The sequence below is a fragment of the Dryobates pubescens genome, chromosome 5, assembly GCF_014839835.1.
Source record: "Dryobates pubescens isolate bDryPub1 chromosome 5, bDryPub1.pri, whole genome shotgun sequence".
Taxonomy (NCBI): domain Eukaryota; kingdom Metazoa; phylum Chordata; class Aves; order Piciformes; family Picidae; genus Dryobates; species Dryobates pubescens.
The window spans coordinates 15,592,566-15,612,054 of NC_071616.1; the positions used below are offsets into that span (position 1 = coordinate 15,592,566).

Sequence of the window (19,489 nt, forward strand, 5' to 3'; positions counted from 1 at the left end):
ATTCCCCCCAAAGGATGAGGCAGAAGAGCTGAGGTGTATGCTTTTCTTTCAACTTTGTTCCTCAAGGTCCCCTTCTCCAGTAAAGGGCACATGAAAGCAAGGGGAAGGGTGGAAGATAGAGTGCATCACCACCTCATTTTGAATTTCAAGGGGTGAAACAAATTCCTCTCTATTGGAAGGGTAACAAGAAAGGACTGTGTTATCTAAGATGCCTGTTGCATTCCCTCCAACGGAGTCCCCCACTTCCTGCCCACTCCCAGTGGACAGGTGATGGGGAAAGGAAGAGAAAGCACCTTATCATCACTTTCCTAGCACAAGGGTAGGAGATGGGAAGCCAGGTACCAGCCCTCTCTTCCATTGTTCCTAACTAAAGAAGAGGGACCAGAAGCGTTAGTGTGGTAGGGAGGCAGTGGACAAACAACTGCTGTTTCTACCCTGCTCCTTCTGAAGGAAGGGTGTGCATATTGAGGGAAGGGATGGGGGTGGGGGGGAGGAGTGCTGAAAGCAAAATACTCACCCTGCCTCCCCCTTTGTTTAGCAAAAGGGGAAGCATAAGCAAGAAGGTTTGCAGTCACATTCCCTCCTGCCTTCTATGCCTGCCAAGAAATGAGAAAGTGCCCAGATCTCCCATTCCTACCTCTCTATATGCCACGTGTGACTGCCCAGATCCCAGTCTCCTTCAGGTGCGTTTGGGCAAGGTGGGTGAGAGGGCAATATGTCTAGTTCCCTTTGAAGCTGCAAGTGGATGAAGACATGCCCAGTACACCCTTCTTCCATGACCCTGCACTGGGGAGTGAGGGGTATCCAGTGCCTGTCATCCTCTGACTGTGTTATGGGGGGTGCTATGGAGGGTAGAGTGTCCCACTCTCTCAGGTGTATGCCCATAGCACTTCCCATATGGATATGCCTGGGAGGGCAGGATGCCCAGTACTATCGTTAACACCTCATTTCTGAGACTTGGAAAGGAAATTCCCAGTCTTTCTTCTTTCAGGTGTGTGACAGCTGGGCACTCAGTGTCTCCTCTGCCTCGAGAATATTTCATCCTGTATCCCCAAGTGCACACGGGCAAGCAGTGCCCAGCCTCCTTGGCTGAGTTCGGTGTGATGGGGAATGCTTGGACCCCTGTTTTTCTGTGGGGAGGGGGCAGGAAGCGCTGCCTGGCGTCCCCACGGTGACCCATTGCAGTGTCTCTGTGCGCAGAGGGAATGCCCAGAGTCCCTCGTTGCGGACAGCAGGTGACAGGCAGCCCAGGTGACCCCCGGGGCCGCGGTACGAGGACACTGAGACACCGTGGGAGGGGAAAGAGCGTCTCTGGTTCCCTGGGCAGGGAAGGCAATGCCACCGGAATCCCCTCGGTCCGAGTGGGAGGGGTAGGGGCGCTCCGCGGTCCCCAAGGGAGGGACAGCAAGGACACCGGGACTCCCCCGGTCCCCGTCGGAAGAGAAGGGGGAGTCCCAGGTCCCCATGGGAGGGACGGCGGCACTCACGGTTCCAGTAGACGGGGTAGCTTTCCGCGTTGACCACGTCCACCTCGTAGAGCCCGCTCCGCACGCACACCGGCTCCACCGCCGCCGCCTCGCCTTCCCGCTGCTCTCCGAGGGCGCGGTAGGCCAACTCGATCCGTAACGAGTCGTAACCGATAAAGGGCTTCCAGGTTTTCCTGTCTTCTCGGTAAAACCAGCGCACCTCCTCGGCTCCCAGCTCCCGCACCACTTCATAGCGGGGCCGGCCGCCGCCCGGTCGCCTCCTCTCCGCCAGCGAGAAGCCGCTGCCGCCGCTCTCGCTGCTCGCCAGCCCCGCTCCCTCACCCTCGCTGCCCTCGCCGCCCGTGCCCGTGGAGTAGCGCAGCGAGGCGCCGGATTCGGCCGAGTCGAAGTCACCGCTACCGCCGCCGGCGGCCTCGTCGCTCAAGCTGGGTTCCCGCAGCAGAGCGACCGCCTCCGGTTCCCCCTCGGAGGAGGACGTGGAAAGCGTGGCGCGGAGCAGCGGCGCGGAGCGCTGCTGGGGTAGGCGAGAGGGGCGGGCGATGGGATGCTGCAAGCCTTGGTTCGCCGCCTCTTCCTCCTCTCCGTGTGTAGGTCGCTCGTAGTAGCCGGTACCTTCGCCGGGCAGGTCCCAGGTGCCCTGCGGCGAGCCGGGCTCCGGGTAATCCATGCCGCAACCTGGCGGTACCGCCTCGTCCGCCCCCGCACCGCACCGCCCCGCTCACGCCCGGCCCGCGGCTGCCGCAGCCGCCGCCGCCGCCGGCTCCGTCCGGGCGGGGGCGGCGCCGCCGCCGCATCGTCACGCGCGACGCGACGCGGCCGGGGGCGGGGCGCTGGCACGCGGCCTGCGGGCCCGCGGGGGCGGGAGAAAAGAGTGGGGAGAGGCCTCGGTAAGCGGGGGTGGGAGAAGGGGTTCGGAAAGGGCCTGCAGCGCCAGGTCTGTGTGCGATGCATTCAAACGCAGCCTGCAGCCCCAGGTCTGTGTGTGAGACAGCCTCAAACGCAGCCTGCAGCCCCAGGTCTGTGTGTGAGACAGCCTCAAACGCAGCCTGCAGCCCCGGGTCTCTGTGTGAGACAGCCTCAAACGCAGCCTGCAGCCCCAGGTCTGTGTGTGAGACAGCCTCAAACGCAGCCTGCAGCCCCAGGTCTCTGTGTGAGACAGCCTCAAACGCAGCCTGCAGCCCCAGGTCTGTGTGCGATGCATTCAAACGCAGCCTGCAGCCCCAGGTCTCTGTGTGAGACAGCCTCAAACGCAGCCTGCAGCCCCAGGTCTGTGTGTGAGACAGCCTCAAACGCAGCCTGCAGCCCCAGGTCTGTGTGTGAGACAGCCTCAAACGCAGCCTGCAGCCCCAGGTCTCTGTGTGAGACAGCCTCAAACGCAGCCTGCAGCCCCAGGTCTGTGTGTGAGACAGCCTCAAACGCAGCCTGCAGCCCCAGGTCTCTGTGTGAGACAGCCTCAAACGCAGCCTGCAGCCCCAGATTATGGGAGACGGCTTCAAATGTAGCCTGCAGCCCCAGGTCTGTGTGAGATGCCTTCAGACACGGCTTGCAACTGCAGCTTGTGAGCTACCCGCGAACACAGCCTGCAGCATCCTCAGCTTACAGCCTTCCTGTCTGTAAGACACTGTCAGATACAGCCTGCAGCCATATCTTCCATGGAACACCCTCAAGTCTACAACTCCAGCTCTGTGTGCAAGACACACTTAAACAGTCTAGAGCCCTGTCTTGTGTAAGACACGCAAACACAGCTTACAGCCCCATCAGCGTGTGTGAGACACCCTCAAACACAGACCCTAGCTCCCTGTGTGACAGGCACCTTGAACGGCAATCTGTATGCTTGAGACCCTTAAAACCCAGCCTGATGCCTCATGGACATGTTAGATGCCCACCAACATGGCCTGTGACTCTCTGTGTGGGTGAAGTACCCTGATAGGCAGACCAGCAGTCTGAATTGCAGTCAGACAGCCAGTGAGTGTAAGACACTCAAGCATAACCTGCAGCCTCACAGGCAGACAAGAACACCCTGTGAAATACACCCTGCAGCTGAGTGTGTGAATGGTGGGCACTCTCAAGAAGCATAAACCACAGCTTGTTGTGTGTATGGGAGGCACCCCTAAAACAACCCTCTCTGAGTGGCAAACAACCCCAAAATGTATGTCCTCCCCCAGTTCAACATCCTGAGGGCCTGGCAGGAAGTGGTGGTCAGGTTTGACCTCTGTTTGTTGGTATGACATCCCTTTTCCCTTCAGTCAGGCATTGCTTGGTTGTGTGGGGAATGTGTGAGACAGGCATACCCTGAACACACTCTGAAAAATAACAGGGGCAGCAACCCTTGTGTGAGAAGGACCTCACTCCCTCAAATGCTAGCTCTGCCCCCCCAAATCATAGAATTGCTTCAATTGAAAAAGATCTCTAGGATCAAGTCCAACTGTCAACCCAATGCGCCATGCCTAATAAACCATGTCCTGAAGTGACTCCACCACCTCCCTGCACTGTCTGTTCCAATGCCTGACCACTCTTTCAGTATAGAAAATCTTTTCCTCATGTCCAACCTAAACTCCCCTTGGTGCAACTTGAGACCATTTCCTCTCATTCTACCACTTTATACTAGGGAGAAGTGACACCTACCTCATTACAACCTCCTTCCAGGTAGTTGTAGAGGGTTTGGGGTTCACCTGTGCTTGTTTGTGTATGTGAATGGGAAACAACTGCATCCATCCCCAACAGGTCAACAGGAGAGGGTGCTGAAATGCATATCAGGGTGATAAAACACCTGGCAGCTTGGAGTAGGAAAAAGACAAGGGAGGGTGCCTGGGATTTACTCTGCTGTAAGTAAGACCAATCCTGGTCCCAACACATATGCTAAAGCCAAGTGAGGGGCAGTGATAGATCACCTCTGCAGTGCCAGTTTCCCCTTCATGCTTTCTCATGCAGTGAGCTTTGTTGCATGTGTGGGAAAGAGAGAGACTCCCAGAAACACACCCCTGCTTACTGGGGTGGGGTCACCTGTTTATGAGATGCCTCCCCCTTTTCGCAACATGCCCAGGAGGAAGGAGGTGGTGAGAGGGTATATCAGTGATACTCCTATCTCAGTTCCACTTTGAAGGGTGAGGGAGCCGATACCTCTGCATCTGTACATCTCTGTGTACTATGTCCGTGTTTTCTTACCTACACATCAAGGCTGGTGGGGCAAGGTGCTAGTCTGCAGCCTTTGGCCATACACAACCTGCAGCCTTACAAGGGGATGTGTCTGTGCATAGACTGTAACCCCAACCCAACCTTCACACACACATAATTTTTCCTTTAATAAGAACAGGAGAACAGGGAAGGACTGGATGTCATTTCTGCCCAAAACACCCAACTACCTTTTGTGGCATGCAGTGGATATCTGGGTTTTACCCCACCTAAAAGAGGCATCTTGTGTGCGTGTGTTTGTGTGTGCACAGTCAGAATGCAGAAAGGGAAGTAGTTGTTTGAGAGTCATGTAAGTTTGCACCTCCATTGTCTCATTCTCCTTGATTTATAGCAAAACCCTTCACACAGCCCTGCTGCCAGCTGGGGAGAAACACCCAGAGTACAGTGCATGTGTTCTCTGGTTCTGCTGTCTCCTGCACACTCTGCTTGTCTCCATCCTACAATCTCCATCGACAAGGGGACTTCTGTGTACTGCATAGCATTGTATGTCCACAAATAGGTTTGTGCCCTACCTCCTACATCTGCTTTCAGCTGGGGAATCCTGTTAATGGAGTGTGTTAAGACACAGAGAGAGGCCAGCTGAGGTTCAGGCGGGAAGGGTAGGTGAAGCTTTTAAAAATGTTCACTGCTGGTGTGTTGTTTCCCTGAGTCATTAAAATCATGCTGAAAGACTGCATATGGATTCTTGAATGCATCGCCAGCACTTTTCAACCCCCAAATCTCCAAGAAGTCTGTTAGCATTCATGAGTTCCCACTGCAGGAGCTTTGTGTGTGCTTGTTTCACCTTCTCAAATGGGTAAAGAGAGGAGATAAACCAGGTATGAGCAAGAAGTCAGGGAGGAGGCTGTGCCAGGGTGTTTGACCACTTTGCTGTGGCAACAGGGACATGAGCTGTTTATCTTTTGCATTTCTAATCAACTCCACAAGGTAATCTCTCCGTGAAACCTGCCCCAGTTTTTTCCTCACAGTGGGGGAGCAAAACAGATTGTCACTTAGCTTGTAGATTGCTTTGAAGGCACAGATTGTAGCACTCTCACTTTTTATCCTCATTTCCTTTAAAACCAGGGAGATTTCACCATCTTTTCTCTTTCAACAAGTGTTTCATGTCCTACTCAAATTCTCCCTTTTTGTCCTTGTTTGAGATCACAGAATCACACAGAATCACAGAATAGTAGGGATTGGAAGGGACCTCTGGAGTCTAGTCTAGTCTAACCCAATTTGCCAGAGCAGGTTCACTTAGAGCAGGTTGCACAGGGCAGCATCCAGACAGGCTTTGAAAGGCTCCAGAAATGGAATTGTTCCACTACCGCTCTGGGCAGCCTGTTCCAGTGCTCCACCACCCTCAACATAAAGAAGTTCTGCCCTATGTTGAGATGGAACTTTCTATGTTCAAGGAAGGATTGTCCAAACGAACGTGAGGCACTTTAAAATGTTGTTTACCCTCTTCATATATTCTTTTAGATTATTTGATTTATTTCTTGGTGTATATTTCTGGGGTATATGTCTGCTCTCTGTATGCAGATGCTACAGTTTGTGCACAGTGTCCATGTAGACAACAGGCAGGAAAACTGAGCATTAGTGGTGCATCACCATCCAGCTGAACCACAGAGAGTTGCAGTGTGTCTGTTCTTCATTGCACCCATTTTGGAGATCTACAGGGACCCGGGGCCTGAAAACAGGTTGCACAGAGCTCTGAGCAACCTGCTCTAGTTGAAGATGTCCCTGTGCCCTGCAGGGAGGTTGAGCTAGATGACCTTCCAACCCAAAACATTCCATTATTCTACGATTCTATGATTAAAGACAAAGTGAAAGGAAGTCCAGGGACTGGAGCCCTTCCTGGAAAAGTCCAAAGGGCTTTGATTTTATGAGGAAGGTATTTGCTGGAGTGGGCTGGTTTGAAAGCTCAAAAAAAGGAGTATTTTGTGGTTTTATTGTTAGTAGCTCTGAGCTTACAGGTGTGGAGTAGCTTGAGAATTTCTGTCATGACATAGGACTCAAGTTTGATCCTCACAGAGTCACGAGAAATGAAAAATAAAACCAAATGTATAAACTTAATTTACCATAGATTTTCCTTAGAGTGGAATAAATGTGAAAGAATGGAAATGTCTATATGGAACTTTGACAGTAAAGCTACTTTTATTTTGGAATGTCATTTAGGTAGCACTGTGAATTTCCATGCAGATCAAGAGCAGTGGATGCTGTGGTAGTTCCACCATGAGACCTTCACAGAGAACTTCCATAGCCATATGTGTGTAGAGGTTTCCTTTCTGCAGAGTTAATGCAGTTAGAAATCCCCTGGGAAAGACTTAGGGCAGTACCACGAGGAGTTGCCAAGGATCTCCCTTTGTCCAAGAGAAAAAGAAGTGCTATGAAGGTAGGTGAGGAGTTTCCAAGGACCTCCCTTTGTCCAAGAGAAAAAGAAGTGCTATGAAGGTAGGTGAGGAGTTTCCAAGGACCTCCCTTTGTCCAAGAGAAAAAGAAGTGCCATGAAGGTAGGCAGTATGTGTGTAGTCGAATGTCAAACACACTACCAATAATCTCTGAATATCCTCCAGTTTTTAACATTAAAAAACCCCAAGCAAACAAGAAATGGACTCTGAACTTCTGCAACAATATCACTAAAAATGAAACCCAGCAATGCCTCCTGCTTGTCCTGAGGTTCCTGTTAGCTACAGCAGCCACAGCATTGCACTAGAGTTAGCACAAATGTCCCTGAATCACAGTTTTTCACAGCACACTCCACTGCTTTCTAGGATATGGACTAACCAAGAGGCACTGCTACATTTAGATGTTATCCTGGAGTCATAGAATCACAGAATGCCAGGTTGGAAGGGCCCCCAAGGATCATATGGTCCAAGCTTTCTAGGTAATAGTATAGTTTAAATGAGATGGCCCAGCACTCTGTGAAACTGAGACTTGAAAGTGTCCAACATGGGGGTCCACTACTTCCCTTGAGAAATGATTCTAATGTCTAACTGTTCTCATTGTGAAAAATTTGCTTCTGGATTCTGGCCAGAATCTCCCCAGGAGTAACTTGGAGCCATTACCCCTTGTCATTTCCATGTGACTCCGTGTAAAAAGGGAGTCTCCATCCTCCTGGTAGCCATCCTTTATGTACTGGTCTCCTCCAAGCCTTCTCTTCTCAAGGCTGAACAAATCCAGTTCTCTCAACCTTTCCTCATATGGTAGGTCTTCCTATCTGTCTATATGACCCTGCACTGTGCTGGATATTTGTCCCAACTGTGGGATTTTCCACTTACCTCTTCTAAGACTTCCTTTAACTAAGCTCATTTTACCAAGTTATCCTGATTATCCTCATGCTAGCAGTCTTTGTTTGCTTCTCCCAGTAGTGCCATTTTAAACAGCATAGTCACTTTTGAAACTCTTGGTTCACAAATGATGCAACCATCTTGTGCTTTCTTGCAGATCTGAAATAACATCCAGTGACTAGCACAAGTGCAAATGCCTGTGAGAGCCCATTAGAAACAGTCTTGATCCATTGATGAATCCTTTATAACAAAGCCATTTTAAGGTCTTCCCATTGGCTATTTTTAAACCATTTATTAGGTGTATATATTGATTTTGTATTTTTTCCCCTCTAATCTGGATGCTGTGCAGCACTGAGTCAACACAGTTACTGCTATCAACTGTACCTATGAATTTATCAAAAAACAAGATGAAATTTGCTGTCTGATAGGAACCATTTCCTGCAAAACGTGCTGATTAGTGTTTCATTACACTCCTACTCTCCACCTCCTTATTAACTGGTACAAATCCAGTTCAAGAGAGACAGAGAGCTACTGGATAGAGTTCAGAGAAGTCTATGAAGGCTATGCTGAGGGGACTGGAGTATCTCTGTGAGGAGGAAAGGCTGAGAAACCTGACGCTGTTTAGCTTAGAGAAGACCAGCCTGGAAGGGGATCTTTTTAATGCTGATCAATATCTACAGGGTGGGGGGTGACAAGATGGGGGCAGATCCTTTGCAGTGATGCCCAGAAACAGGACAAGGGGCAAAGGGAACAAACTGGAACCCAGGAGGTTCCATATGAACATGAGGTAAAACTTCTGCTGTGAGGGTGCTGCAGCCCTGGAGCAGGCTGCCCAGAGAGGCTGTGGAGTCTCCTTCTCTAGAGAGATTCCAAACCCATCTAGACATTGTGATCCTGGGCAACCTGCTGTGGGTGACCCTGCAGGGGGATTAGACTAGATGATTCCCAGAGGTCCTTTCCAACCTTCCCCAGTCTGTGATTCTGTGTGATTCAGTGAAATCACTTCACTGTACCTAGTTCAGGGAGCACTCTTGGACTAGCCAGCCTGAAATTACGTGGGCTTGCCTCAGGCACACTATCCAAATATTGACCCTGCACTGTTTTCCTTCTCAGAATTGGTCTCCTGGACTGTTTCTCAACTCTCACATCCCCACCTCAGGTGGGGCCAGCTCTTAAAAAGCTGGTGTTCAAGTCTGCTAGATGTGCTGCTTTTAAAACATTCGTTGTACTGTTTGATATCCTTATAAAAGTTTCTTGACTGGAATTCATTTTGTTATTGTGATATAATGTGGAAATGGCATTCAACTTTGTCCCAAATAGAGGCAGGAAATATTTATTGAACACTTCTGCTTTTTCATTTCCACAGCTATCCAAATATGTTTGGATACACTGAGAGTGTTAGTAATTGGACTCCACTAAAACATTTTTTCATCAAATTCAGCAAGGTTTCCAATAATCTTTGCTTACAACATGCTATTTTCTGCACAGGGGACAAAAACTCTCTGGCTCTTTTAGAAGGGGCCTTGGTCAATTTGGTTAAAAATCCCCCTTGTGAATGCTTTACCCTGTCAGATATGGGGTGCTTGTCTGTTTATGTTTTTCTTTTCCTCAAGCACCGGCACTGTTTGTACAGCTCTTATGCCAAGGTCAAAAGTGCCTTTTGCTAGATCTGAAATGTTCTTCCAAAGCCATATCTCTGTATTCCCCAGCCCTTGCTGCCAGCAGCACAAGAATATTCCCCTAGCTCCAAAAGACAGGAATTAAGGAGCAAGGAGAGGGTCATTTCTATGATACCAGATACTGTCTTTCTCAATGCTGCATTGTTAAATTGTGCAGGCTTTCTTCCTCCTTTTTTCCCCCTCTTCTCTTTTCTTTTCTTTTTTCTTTTCTTTTCTTTTCTTTTCTTTTCTTTTCTTTTCTTTTCTTTTCTTTTCTTTTCTTTTCTTTTCTTTTCTTTTCTTTTCTTTTCTTTTCTCTTTTCTTTTCTTTTCTTTCCTTTCCTTTCCTTTCCTTTCCTTTTCTTTTCTTTTCTTTCCTCTCTTTTCTTTTCTTTTCTCTTCTTTTCTTTTCTTTTCTTTTCTTTTCTTTTCTTTTCTTTTCTTTTCTTTTCTTTCCTTTCCTTTCCTTTCCTTTCCTTTCCTTTCCTTTCCTTTCCTTTCCTTTCCTTTCCTTTCCTTTCCTTTCCTTTCCTTTCCTTTTCTTTCCTTTCCTTTTCCTTTCTTTATTTTCTTTTCTTTTCTTTTCCTTTCTTTTCTTTTCTTTTCTTTTCTTTTCTTTTCTTTTCTTTTCTTTTCTTTTCTTTTCTTTTCTTTTCTTTTCTTTTCTTTTCTTTTCTTTTCTTTTCTTTTCTTTTCTTTTCTTTTCTTTTCTTTTCTTTTCTTTTCTTTTTTCTTTTCTTTTAATTTCTTTTCTTTTCCTTTTTATCTTTTTCTTTTTCTTTTTCTTTTCCTTTTTCTTTTCCTTTTTCTTTTCCTTTTTTTCCTATTGTTCCAGGGCAAACAAAGAAAGCAAGCAAAGTAATGACCCCTGCCAGAAATATTTACCCTTTCAGGCTTTGATCTGCTGAAGTCCTGGTGTTCAGTGTTCACCTGCATGTTGGTGTGACTCACAGAAAGCCAGGCACAGGCAAATTACTGGCACAGCTTGCAAATAAAAGGCTGAACAGGAGATGTGCTGCTGGTATGGGCTCAGCCACCAGATCTCCTCCTGGCTCCTCCTTATCTTCTTCAGCAGGGGCAGGAATTTTGCCCTTCTTGCTGGAGTGAATGAGAACAGGGTAACTTGTGTAACAAGGAAAAGTAGGGTTGATGAGACTTAGAGAAGAGTTCCTGATGGTAAGCCTGGCATCACACAAGCTAATACCATCATAGGGATGTTGGGCATGAATTATTGCCCACTCTTTGTTAAAAAAAGTCCTGGCCTTGCACTTGTGCTCCTGATAAAGAGGGGCAAAGATAAATACATCAAATGAAGGGGCTGCACTCAATTTTTTAGCCAAGACTTCTTCAGTGCTCTCCTGAAAAGTGCCAAAAACAGGTTAGTTGCAAAATGTTAGTTACTAAAATTATGTTCTCTGTGTGCGTGTGGTCACAGAGATGGATAAAAGGCCTCTTCCATAAACATGTCTGCACTCCAGATGTGTGTGCTGCACTGGAGAGAGTCCTTCAAACCCAGGTAGTTCTCACAGAGCATTGACACTGCTCATTTCCCAGGATGCCAATAGCTGTGCTGTGCCCCATACACAGTGCCCCATAAATGATGCCATATCATGTCTAGGATATTTGCCTTCTTTCCAGAATGCTCTCCCAAGGGACTTCTATCACTTATGCATTGGCTCTGGGATTGGGGCACTTCTTGGTATTACAAGAGTCACTATTGATTATTTTTTTTCCTTACTAAAGATGGTGAGCACATGGATGAAAATAATGTAGAAAAGGTGGGGTTTGTGGGGTTTTTTTGACTCCTAGTTGTAACAAGACACAGGAGGTGCACTGAAGTTACACTTTCTCCAGGTCTTTCATGTAGCCAAAGTCTGTAACATATAATCCAAGAGTAAACATATTTCTTCCCATGGTTGTTTTGTGGTTTATTTTTCTTCCTGATGAGATCCTATGAGTGTGGGCACATGAAAAGCAAATGAGTTTTGTAAATCTAACAACAATAATGTTGGCACGGATAATTTTTAGGGAGGGGGAGAGGGGTGTTGTGTAACATTCTGGTTAATCTTGATTGTGGACTTGACCTGATCAAGGTTGAAAATAAGGTTGAAACTCTGCATTCACAGAATCACAGAATCACCCAACAGTTTGGGTTGGAAGGGACCTTTAAAGGTCATCTTGTCCAACTCCCCTGGAGTCATCAGGGGCATCTGCAACTAGAGCAGGGTTCATCCAAGCTGACCTGGAATATTTCCAGGGATGGGGCATCTACTACAGCCTGGGCAACCTGGGCCACTCTCTTACCACCCTCAGCATAAATAAGGTCTTCCTTCCATCTAGTCTGAATCTTACTTTTAGTTTAAACCATCACCCCTTGTTCTGTCACATCAGGCCCTTCTAAAACGTCTGTCCCCACCTTTCTTCTTGGCACCTTTAAGTACTGAAAGGCCACCAGAAGGTCTCCCTGAAGGCTGAACAACCCCAACTTTCTCATCCTGTCCTCACAGCAGAGGGGTTCCAGCCCTTGGATCATTGTTGTGGCCTTGCCTCACCCAATCCAACAGGTGAATACTGTGCCAACTACTAAGCCAAGAGATGAAGCACGAAGACCTTCCAGAGAAAACCATCACAGACCTTTGGGAAAATGGAACCCTGGTCCCTTTGTGTAGACACTGGAGTCAAGAGATAGGCTACTGTTTCTCCCACACACCTTGCAGCTGGCTGTCTCAAAGGATAGGACACACACAGCACAAACTGGGGAAAGGAGGAAGAAAGGAAAGGGGGAAAAGGGCAAGGCAGGAGAGGTGAGGGAAGGGAAGGGAAGGGAAGGGAAGGGAAGGGAAGGGAAGGGAAGGGAAGGGAAGGGAAGGGAAGGGAAGGGAAGGGAAGGGAAGGGAAGGGAAGGGAAGGGAAGGGAAGGGAAGGGAAGGGAAGGGAAGGGAAGGGAAGGGAAGGGAAGGGAAGGGAAGGGAAGGGAAGGGAAGGGAAGGGAAGGGAAGGGAAGGGAAGGGAAGGGAAGGGAAGGGAAGGGAAGGGAAGGGAAGGGAAGGGAAGGGAAGGGAAGGGAAGGGAAGGGAAGGTTTTGTGAGTGGCTGAAAAGCCAAGAACAGAGGAGGTTACAAGTTGTCAAAAACTCCTGTGAGGGATTATGAGGAAGCAAACCAAAAATACTCCCTCATTTACTTGGAAAGGGTTGGCTGCACAAGGCCAGGGTAAAGAGGATTTTGCAGGGGAGTGTGGCTGTGCTAGAGTTCACAGCTGAGGATCTTTGACAGCAGGGTCAGATGAGGATGAAAACATTTCAAAGCCAACTGTGCCCGAGTCACAAGGTTGGAGGGTTACACAGAAGTGTCTGGTCTCATAATAACATCCAAAAGCATTGCTGGAGTTGCAAGACCTTGGGAACACTTGGCACTAAAAGCAACTTTAAGGTCACATGTGAAATCCTGGCTTTACTAGTAGAGACTCATGTGAGTATTGCCATTGATTTCAGCAAGGTTAAAATTTCACCTGCTCTCTGGTTCATCCTTTCCTCTCCCAAGTGTTTTTTATTGTCAATTGATCACAGTCCACTGGATGTATTTCTGGCTCAGACTTGAGATAACTGTTATGCACAATGAATCATAGGAGATACAAAATATATTACCTAGTCCTCACAGTACATGCTGTTCTAGGACAGCAGTGCTTGTGGTTGCCTCCTTGATGGAAGCACTAAGGGACATACTTAACTTCAGGCATGAGAACATGAGAAATTACTTATCTAAAGTCAGGTACTGACTTTACTATCTTACTGAAATAGGGTCTGATTGAGAAGACTTTTAAGCCTGCAGAGTAAGATGGTAAGATGACACCTGACAGCAGGTGAGTGACCTTGGATCAGCTGACACCATCGTATTATCCTGAGGGAATGGCCTCATGACTCGTGTTTGAGTAGGTAAAATGGGCTCTTTGCTGCTGGTGGCTGTAGCACGTGTGAAGGGTTATGGAAAGCTGCTATGGTAGCTTGAGGTGAAAGACACTGTGCTGTCATCTGGCTGGAGCTGTCTGTTGGTCAGGTGATACCTAGGACCAGATTCCAGCTATAAATATACCACATTTTAGTCACCACATCAAAAGTCTGGATCTGCTCCTTGCTGAATATTCCAGCTATGCCATTCTGCCTCAAGCCCCAGATTTATTCACTTCTCCTTAATGTAAAGTTGAAAGATTTCCTCCTTTATGGCATGTCTGGCAGATGGATTTAAACTGCAGTTTTGCAAGTCTAAGAGAGATTGAAAGCCAACTGTTCCTACAGCCCAGGCCAGTGGTGTGGCCAGATTGCCTTTCTGTTTAAGGTGGAAGTGCTGTTAGAGCAAGTAGTAAAGGGTCTGGCAAGGCAAGCCAGGAGAGGGGCCTTGAAGAGCGAGATCTGTACCTGGGTACACTTATTTAGCCTTCACTTTATCCAAGATCACTGCTGTGAATGAGACAATCTGTACACATATGGTACAGAGGGATAAAAGAAAAAAAAAAGAGAGAGAGAGAAGGAGAAAGCATCTGACGTGGAAAATCTTCCTGTAGTAAAAAAATCTAACTCTAGTAGGAAACTTGACTGTAGTGGAAACCTTCCAAGGACTCAGCTGATTGAAAAGGCCACATGCAGCAATTTTCTCCCTGTTTCTTTGTGGAGATAGACAACCACCAAAATCTGAAAAATCCCTTTTGCTTCCCAATGACTTACCTTCTTTTATATCAATGTACCATCCCAAAATATCCCTTTTATATAATGCATGGTTCAGTCTGGAGAACATGAGGCCCAGGAGAGACCTTCTTGCTCTCCATAACTACTTGAAATGAGGTTGTAGTGATGCGAGGGTTGGTGTCCTCTGCCAAGTAACAAGTGACAGGACAAGATGAAACAGCCTTAAGCTCCACCAGGGGAGGTTTAGGTTGGATATTAGGAGAAATTTCTTCCCTGAAAGGGTTGTCAAGCCCTGGAACAGGTTGCCCAGGGAAGTAGTGGAGTCCCTGTCCCTGGAGGGGTTTGAAAGCCACAGAGCTGGCAGTGTTGTTGGGCTTGACAAAGTTAGAAGTCTCTTACAGCCAAAACAATTCTATAATTCTATGTAAGAGTATTTCCAGCACCTCCTGCCTAGGTGGTGTGGATGGGGACACTGCAGCACTGCCCAGGGGACAAGCTTCTTCCTGCTTCTTACCTGCAAATTACTCCCAGGGCTGCATAAATGCAGTAATTACAACCTTTCAGAATATTTCAGTAGGTAGAATCATAGCCCTTTCCAAAACCTTCCTAAGGAAAGGCTTATTGGCCATTTAAGTCCCAGGTCACTGTAGATTTCTCACCCTAGGTGAACTAGTTGAACAAGATGCTTACAGTCATGCATACCTTGTTTGTAAAGCAAGGTGTAATGGGTGGATCTGCAAAACTGCAATGTCTTGAGTGATCCTTGTCCTGTTCCCCAAACAGGTAGTTGCACAGGGAAACAGGTGACAGCCCTCTCAAATTGGCTCAGTTAGGATGTTTAGGTAGATGAGGGATGAGCAAATGTTTTGTGTCACTCTCACTGCAGCTGATTTCACGCCCTGATCTGAGGGTTTGTTTTTTCCTGTGGGACTTCATCACTTGGCTGCTAGATGGGATTTGTAAATCATAAGGGAGATTCCAGTAAGAGAGTTAGATATTCAAAGCTGGCATCAGCACTGCGATTGGCTGGCTGAGCAGCGCGAGCAATGACAGGTTTCATGATGTGAACATCTGTATTGACAGTAATGTCCCGTGCCTCACTCTCTTTTTACAGTAATTTTAAGTCAGCAGTTCATGATATGAGGGAGTAAAATCAGAACCATTCCTCCTGGCCTGAGTGGGTGGCCAGCACTGCAGATTGTGACTTGGGAATCTGAGATGCAATCAAGCAAAGTACATGGTCTGCAATTGGAACTGTCTGGGCAGATAAAACTCCAGGCAGAGGCTCTGTCTGTCCATCACTTTCTATTCAGGTCCTTCAGAAAATGGAGAGAAGAACATTTCTGTGGGGAGGTATCTGGATAAGCTTTATCATTGTGACTTCCACATTCACAAAGAACTGGTCCCATAGCGAGTATCAAGGTGCTGGCATTGGATTTGCCCTCCCATTAGCTTGTGTTTGAGACAGACTCAACTAAGAGGAGTTCAGTGGAAGTGACTTTTCTGCTGCCTTTTACTCTGACCTGAACATTGTTCGAAATGCAACACAACTTCTCCTCTTACTACTGTTGTGATTTTTTTCTCCTTCTCCATCTCTTGCATAATCTTTCCTTCTTTCCTATCCTATGCCTTAGCAAAGGCAGCCAAGAATCCACATTTTGCAACTTGGTGTAACTCTTGTAGCTGTTTCTGATGCTGGGAAAGCACCATCCTAGGAAAGAGGCCAAAGCTGGCAAAAATGTGTCAGGTTTCAGGGCTGCTGATAAAACAGAGAAAGTGTCTGTTTGCCAGCCACCAAAGCACAAGTGACAGTTGCAATCAAGCAGTGATTTCTATATTTATTTATCTTTTCTCTCTACTTTACCTGGCTTTCATCATATCTTTTTGTAGAAAGAAAGCAAGGCCAGGTTGAGCAGGGCCTTGAGCAACCTGATGTAGTGAAAGGTGTCATGGGGGTTGGAACTAGATGATTTTTAAGATCCCTTCTAACCCAAACCATTCTATGATTCTATTGCTTGTACTGCCTGGAGAAAGCCAGGGGTATGTTTTTTTGGTTGGTTGGGGTTTGTGTTGTTTTGTTTTGGTGGAGCCTCTGTTTGTGGGATGAAGAACAGATATAAGGACATCATCCTTTTTTAGAGACTTTCAAGACCCACTTGAATGTGTTCCTGTTTCACCTGCCCTAGGTGATGCTTCACCTTCTTTAGGTGAATCTGCCTTGGAGGTGGGGTTGCACTCATTGATCTCCAAATGTCCCTTCCAATCCCCACCATTCTGTGAGTCCATAATTCTGTGACATCACCCTCTTCTATTACACGGCAGACTAAATTCCTACAACATGGACTGACTCCCACAATCTGTTTTGTGTGGGTTTTGATTAAGTCTCATGGTCCCCTGGATCAAAATATTAGCTTTTTTTGTTTGTTTAGGTTTTTTAATTCCTGTGGCTCTGATTGTTATCTGTGCTTTGGGAAGATTCTGAGCCTGTTCACCATGTGCTTTTGGGCTAAAGACTGCAAAGCCCTGACAACCATGTTGTACCGGCAGTGAGCTCATGGCCACGGATTTGGGTACAGCTACATGAGGACATACAGGGACCACAAATATGCTGTCCCTCCTTCATCATAGAGGATTCTCTTCATAGAATCAGAATCATGGAATCATCGAACCATAGACTGGTTTGGGTCAGAAGGGACATCTTCAGGTAGAGCAGGTTGCTCAGAGCCTCAAACAACCTGACCTGGGGCATCTACCACTTCTCTGGGCAACCTGCGCCAGTGTTTCACCACTCTCAGCATAAAATTCATGTTCATTATATCTATTTTTCATGGCAATCACTGGTGCTAATGGCTTTTGCCAAATAGTTTTCCTCATTTTTGTGGTCAGCTTAAGATTATTTATTCTCTCTAACAACAACACTATGCTTAGGCACAACAACCCTCTGCCTTGTGACTTTCTCTTGGGGCTGTGCTGCCTCCCTTTCTCTCCTATCCAGCTTTTTCTCTTTATGTGGCTAGCAAACAATACCCATCTCTGTGTCTGTGCTCAGCATTAACAGAACAGTTGCCACACACAGCTCAGCTCCCACTGGCATGGGCTGCTGCTCATGTTTTTGGTGATGCCCTCTTCCTCTGACAAGAAGCTTGCCTCCTTCATGAGTTCACTCCATTAGGTCGACATGAAAGCCCTTTGCTCAGAGCAGCCAGAAGTTCCTTGTTTTCACCTTAGGATGCTGGTGTTGTAGATCTGTTGATAGCGCTTTAGTGGAAGAGACTCTTTGACTTGATGTGAACTCATTAGTGAGCTTCTCTAATTGTTTGTTTCAGTCAAGGCAGCAGGAGCCTTTCCAGGAGCTTCCATGTACTTCAGGACAAGCCCCTCTTGCTTTATTTATTTTACTCAACTCTTGGTACCTGAGGCATTGCCAGCAGCTGCCCACTTTACTCTAAAGATAACATGGGGCCTTTTCTACCTCCTTCACCCAACCTTGCTGTGGGTTTTCCTCTAGTTGTGCTGAAAGAGTCAGAGTGAATCTTTTGGAGCCAAACCTATCCATCACCCTGGAGGCATGAAACTGGTGGAGGAAGAGTTGCCCCACACCTAGCACCTAGCCTTCTCACTGCCTCCTCTCCTATGAGGTGAGTGAGGAAGTCCAGGAGGACAGAGGGCTCCCCTAAGAGCTGGCAGGCACCAAGTTGGTCCACAGAATGAGGGGAGAGCAGGGCAGGGTAATGCAATGAGCAAATGCAGCCACCAGGAAAGCAAACCTCTTTATCATAGAAACATAGAACTATTTTGCTTGGAAAAGACCTTTAAGATCATCAAGTCTGATCATTGAGCCAACCCCACCATGGCCAGTAAACCATGTCCCAAAGTGCCATGTCTACACATTTTTTGAATACCTCCAGAAATAGTAACTCCATCACCTCCCTGGGAAGCCTATTCCAATGACTGACTGATGCTGTGGAGCAGCACAGATCATGAAAAACATCTCTATTGAGCCTGCTCCTTCCTTAAACCCCCAGCAACCCATCAGACACTATCTTAGTGCATGCAGGAAGATGACTCTAGGCAGCAAATGTGGTAATTTCAGGCTTCATTCTGGATTGGTTTCAGCCTGGCAGGTGAAGTGCTGCTTGATTCTTTAAAATCTGAAATGGTTTTCATATCACAATTTGATTGGCATGTGGTGATGCTCATTTATTTCAGATCATGCTTTTCTGCCTTTTAGCAATGCCATATGTGGTGATCCAGAAATTCCTGGTCAGGTTGGAATGTATCTAGTATGTCCAGGAGGCTTTCATAGCTCTTAAAATAATGGAAGACAGATCTTCTTGTGGTCTTTCAGTACTTAAAGGGGGCCGATAAGAAAGCTGGGGACAGACATTTCAGCAGGGCCTGTTGTGACAGGACAGGGGATGATGGTTTGAGCTAAAAGAGGGGAAATTTAGAGATAAGGAAGTAGTTTTTATGCTGAAGGTGGTGAGGCACCAGCCCAGATTGCCCAGAGAGGCGGTAGGTGCCCCACATTTGGAAGCATTCCAGGTCAGGTTGTTTTGGGCTCTAAGCAATGTGTTGTTGTAGTTGCAGATGTCCCTGCTGACTGCAGAGAATTTGAACTAGATGACCCTGTAAAGGTCCATTCCAAGCAAAACCTTTCTGTGATTCTATGATTATGAATGATTTAAAGGCTTTAACCAAGACAGAGCACCACTGCATGGAGTGTGGTGCCAGAGAGAGGTGTAACCATGTTTTCTCTCTAAAATGTGCGAGCTCTAAGGAGAAACTGAAGAATCAAGAAGAAAGAAGTGTGCTAACATCTTGGCAGAGAATAAAGTGAAGCACTGAATTATTGAACAGTTTGTGGGAGGGCACATGGGGCTCTTGCAGAGCCTGGATGTGAATCCAGATCAGAAGGTACCTAACTACTCTCCAAGACTTCTGGCAGTATGAGCTTTGCACAAATAACAGCTGCTCCCCCTCTCACATCTGTTTTCTAGGGCACCTCTTAAAGAAAGAGTGGGAAAAAAATCTCTGTGATGAAAACAACACTGGAAGAAAGGGCTGAGGACAAGCATGCCTGTGTCCTGAAGCCCTAATTCTGGCCTATCCTTCTCCCCTCTTGGCAGGTTGAGAGCATTAATGCTGGAGAAAGAGGAGATTAATGTGTAGACCAGCTCAGGGAAGGCACAACTGTGTCCA

The 19,489-nt window shown here is 47.2% G+C and overlaps 1 protein-coding gene across 1 annotated transcript in view; it reads right to left on the minus strand.

Annotated features, from left to right (window-relative positions):
* Positions 1-2,245, minus strand: part of DDHD1 (DDHD domain containing 1) — a 78,062-nt gene extending 75,817 nt beyond the window's left edge. The window contains exon 1 of the mRNA XM_009899543.2: positions 1,488-2,245. Within this exon, the coding sequence (XP_009897845.2) occupies positions 1,488-2,154 (667 nt within the window). The 5' untranslated portion in view covers positions 2,155-2,245. The remainder of the gene's footprint in view (positions 1-1,487) is intronic.
* Between the last annotated feature and the right edge of the window lie 17,244 nt (positions 2,246-19,489).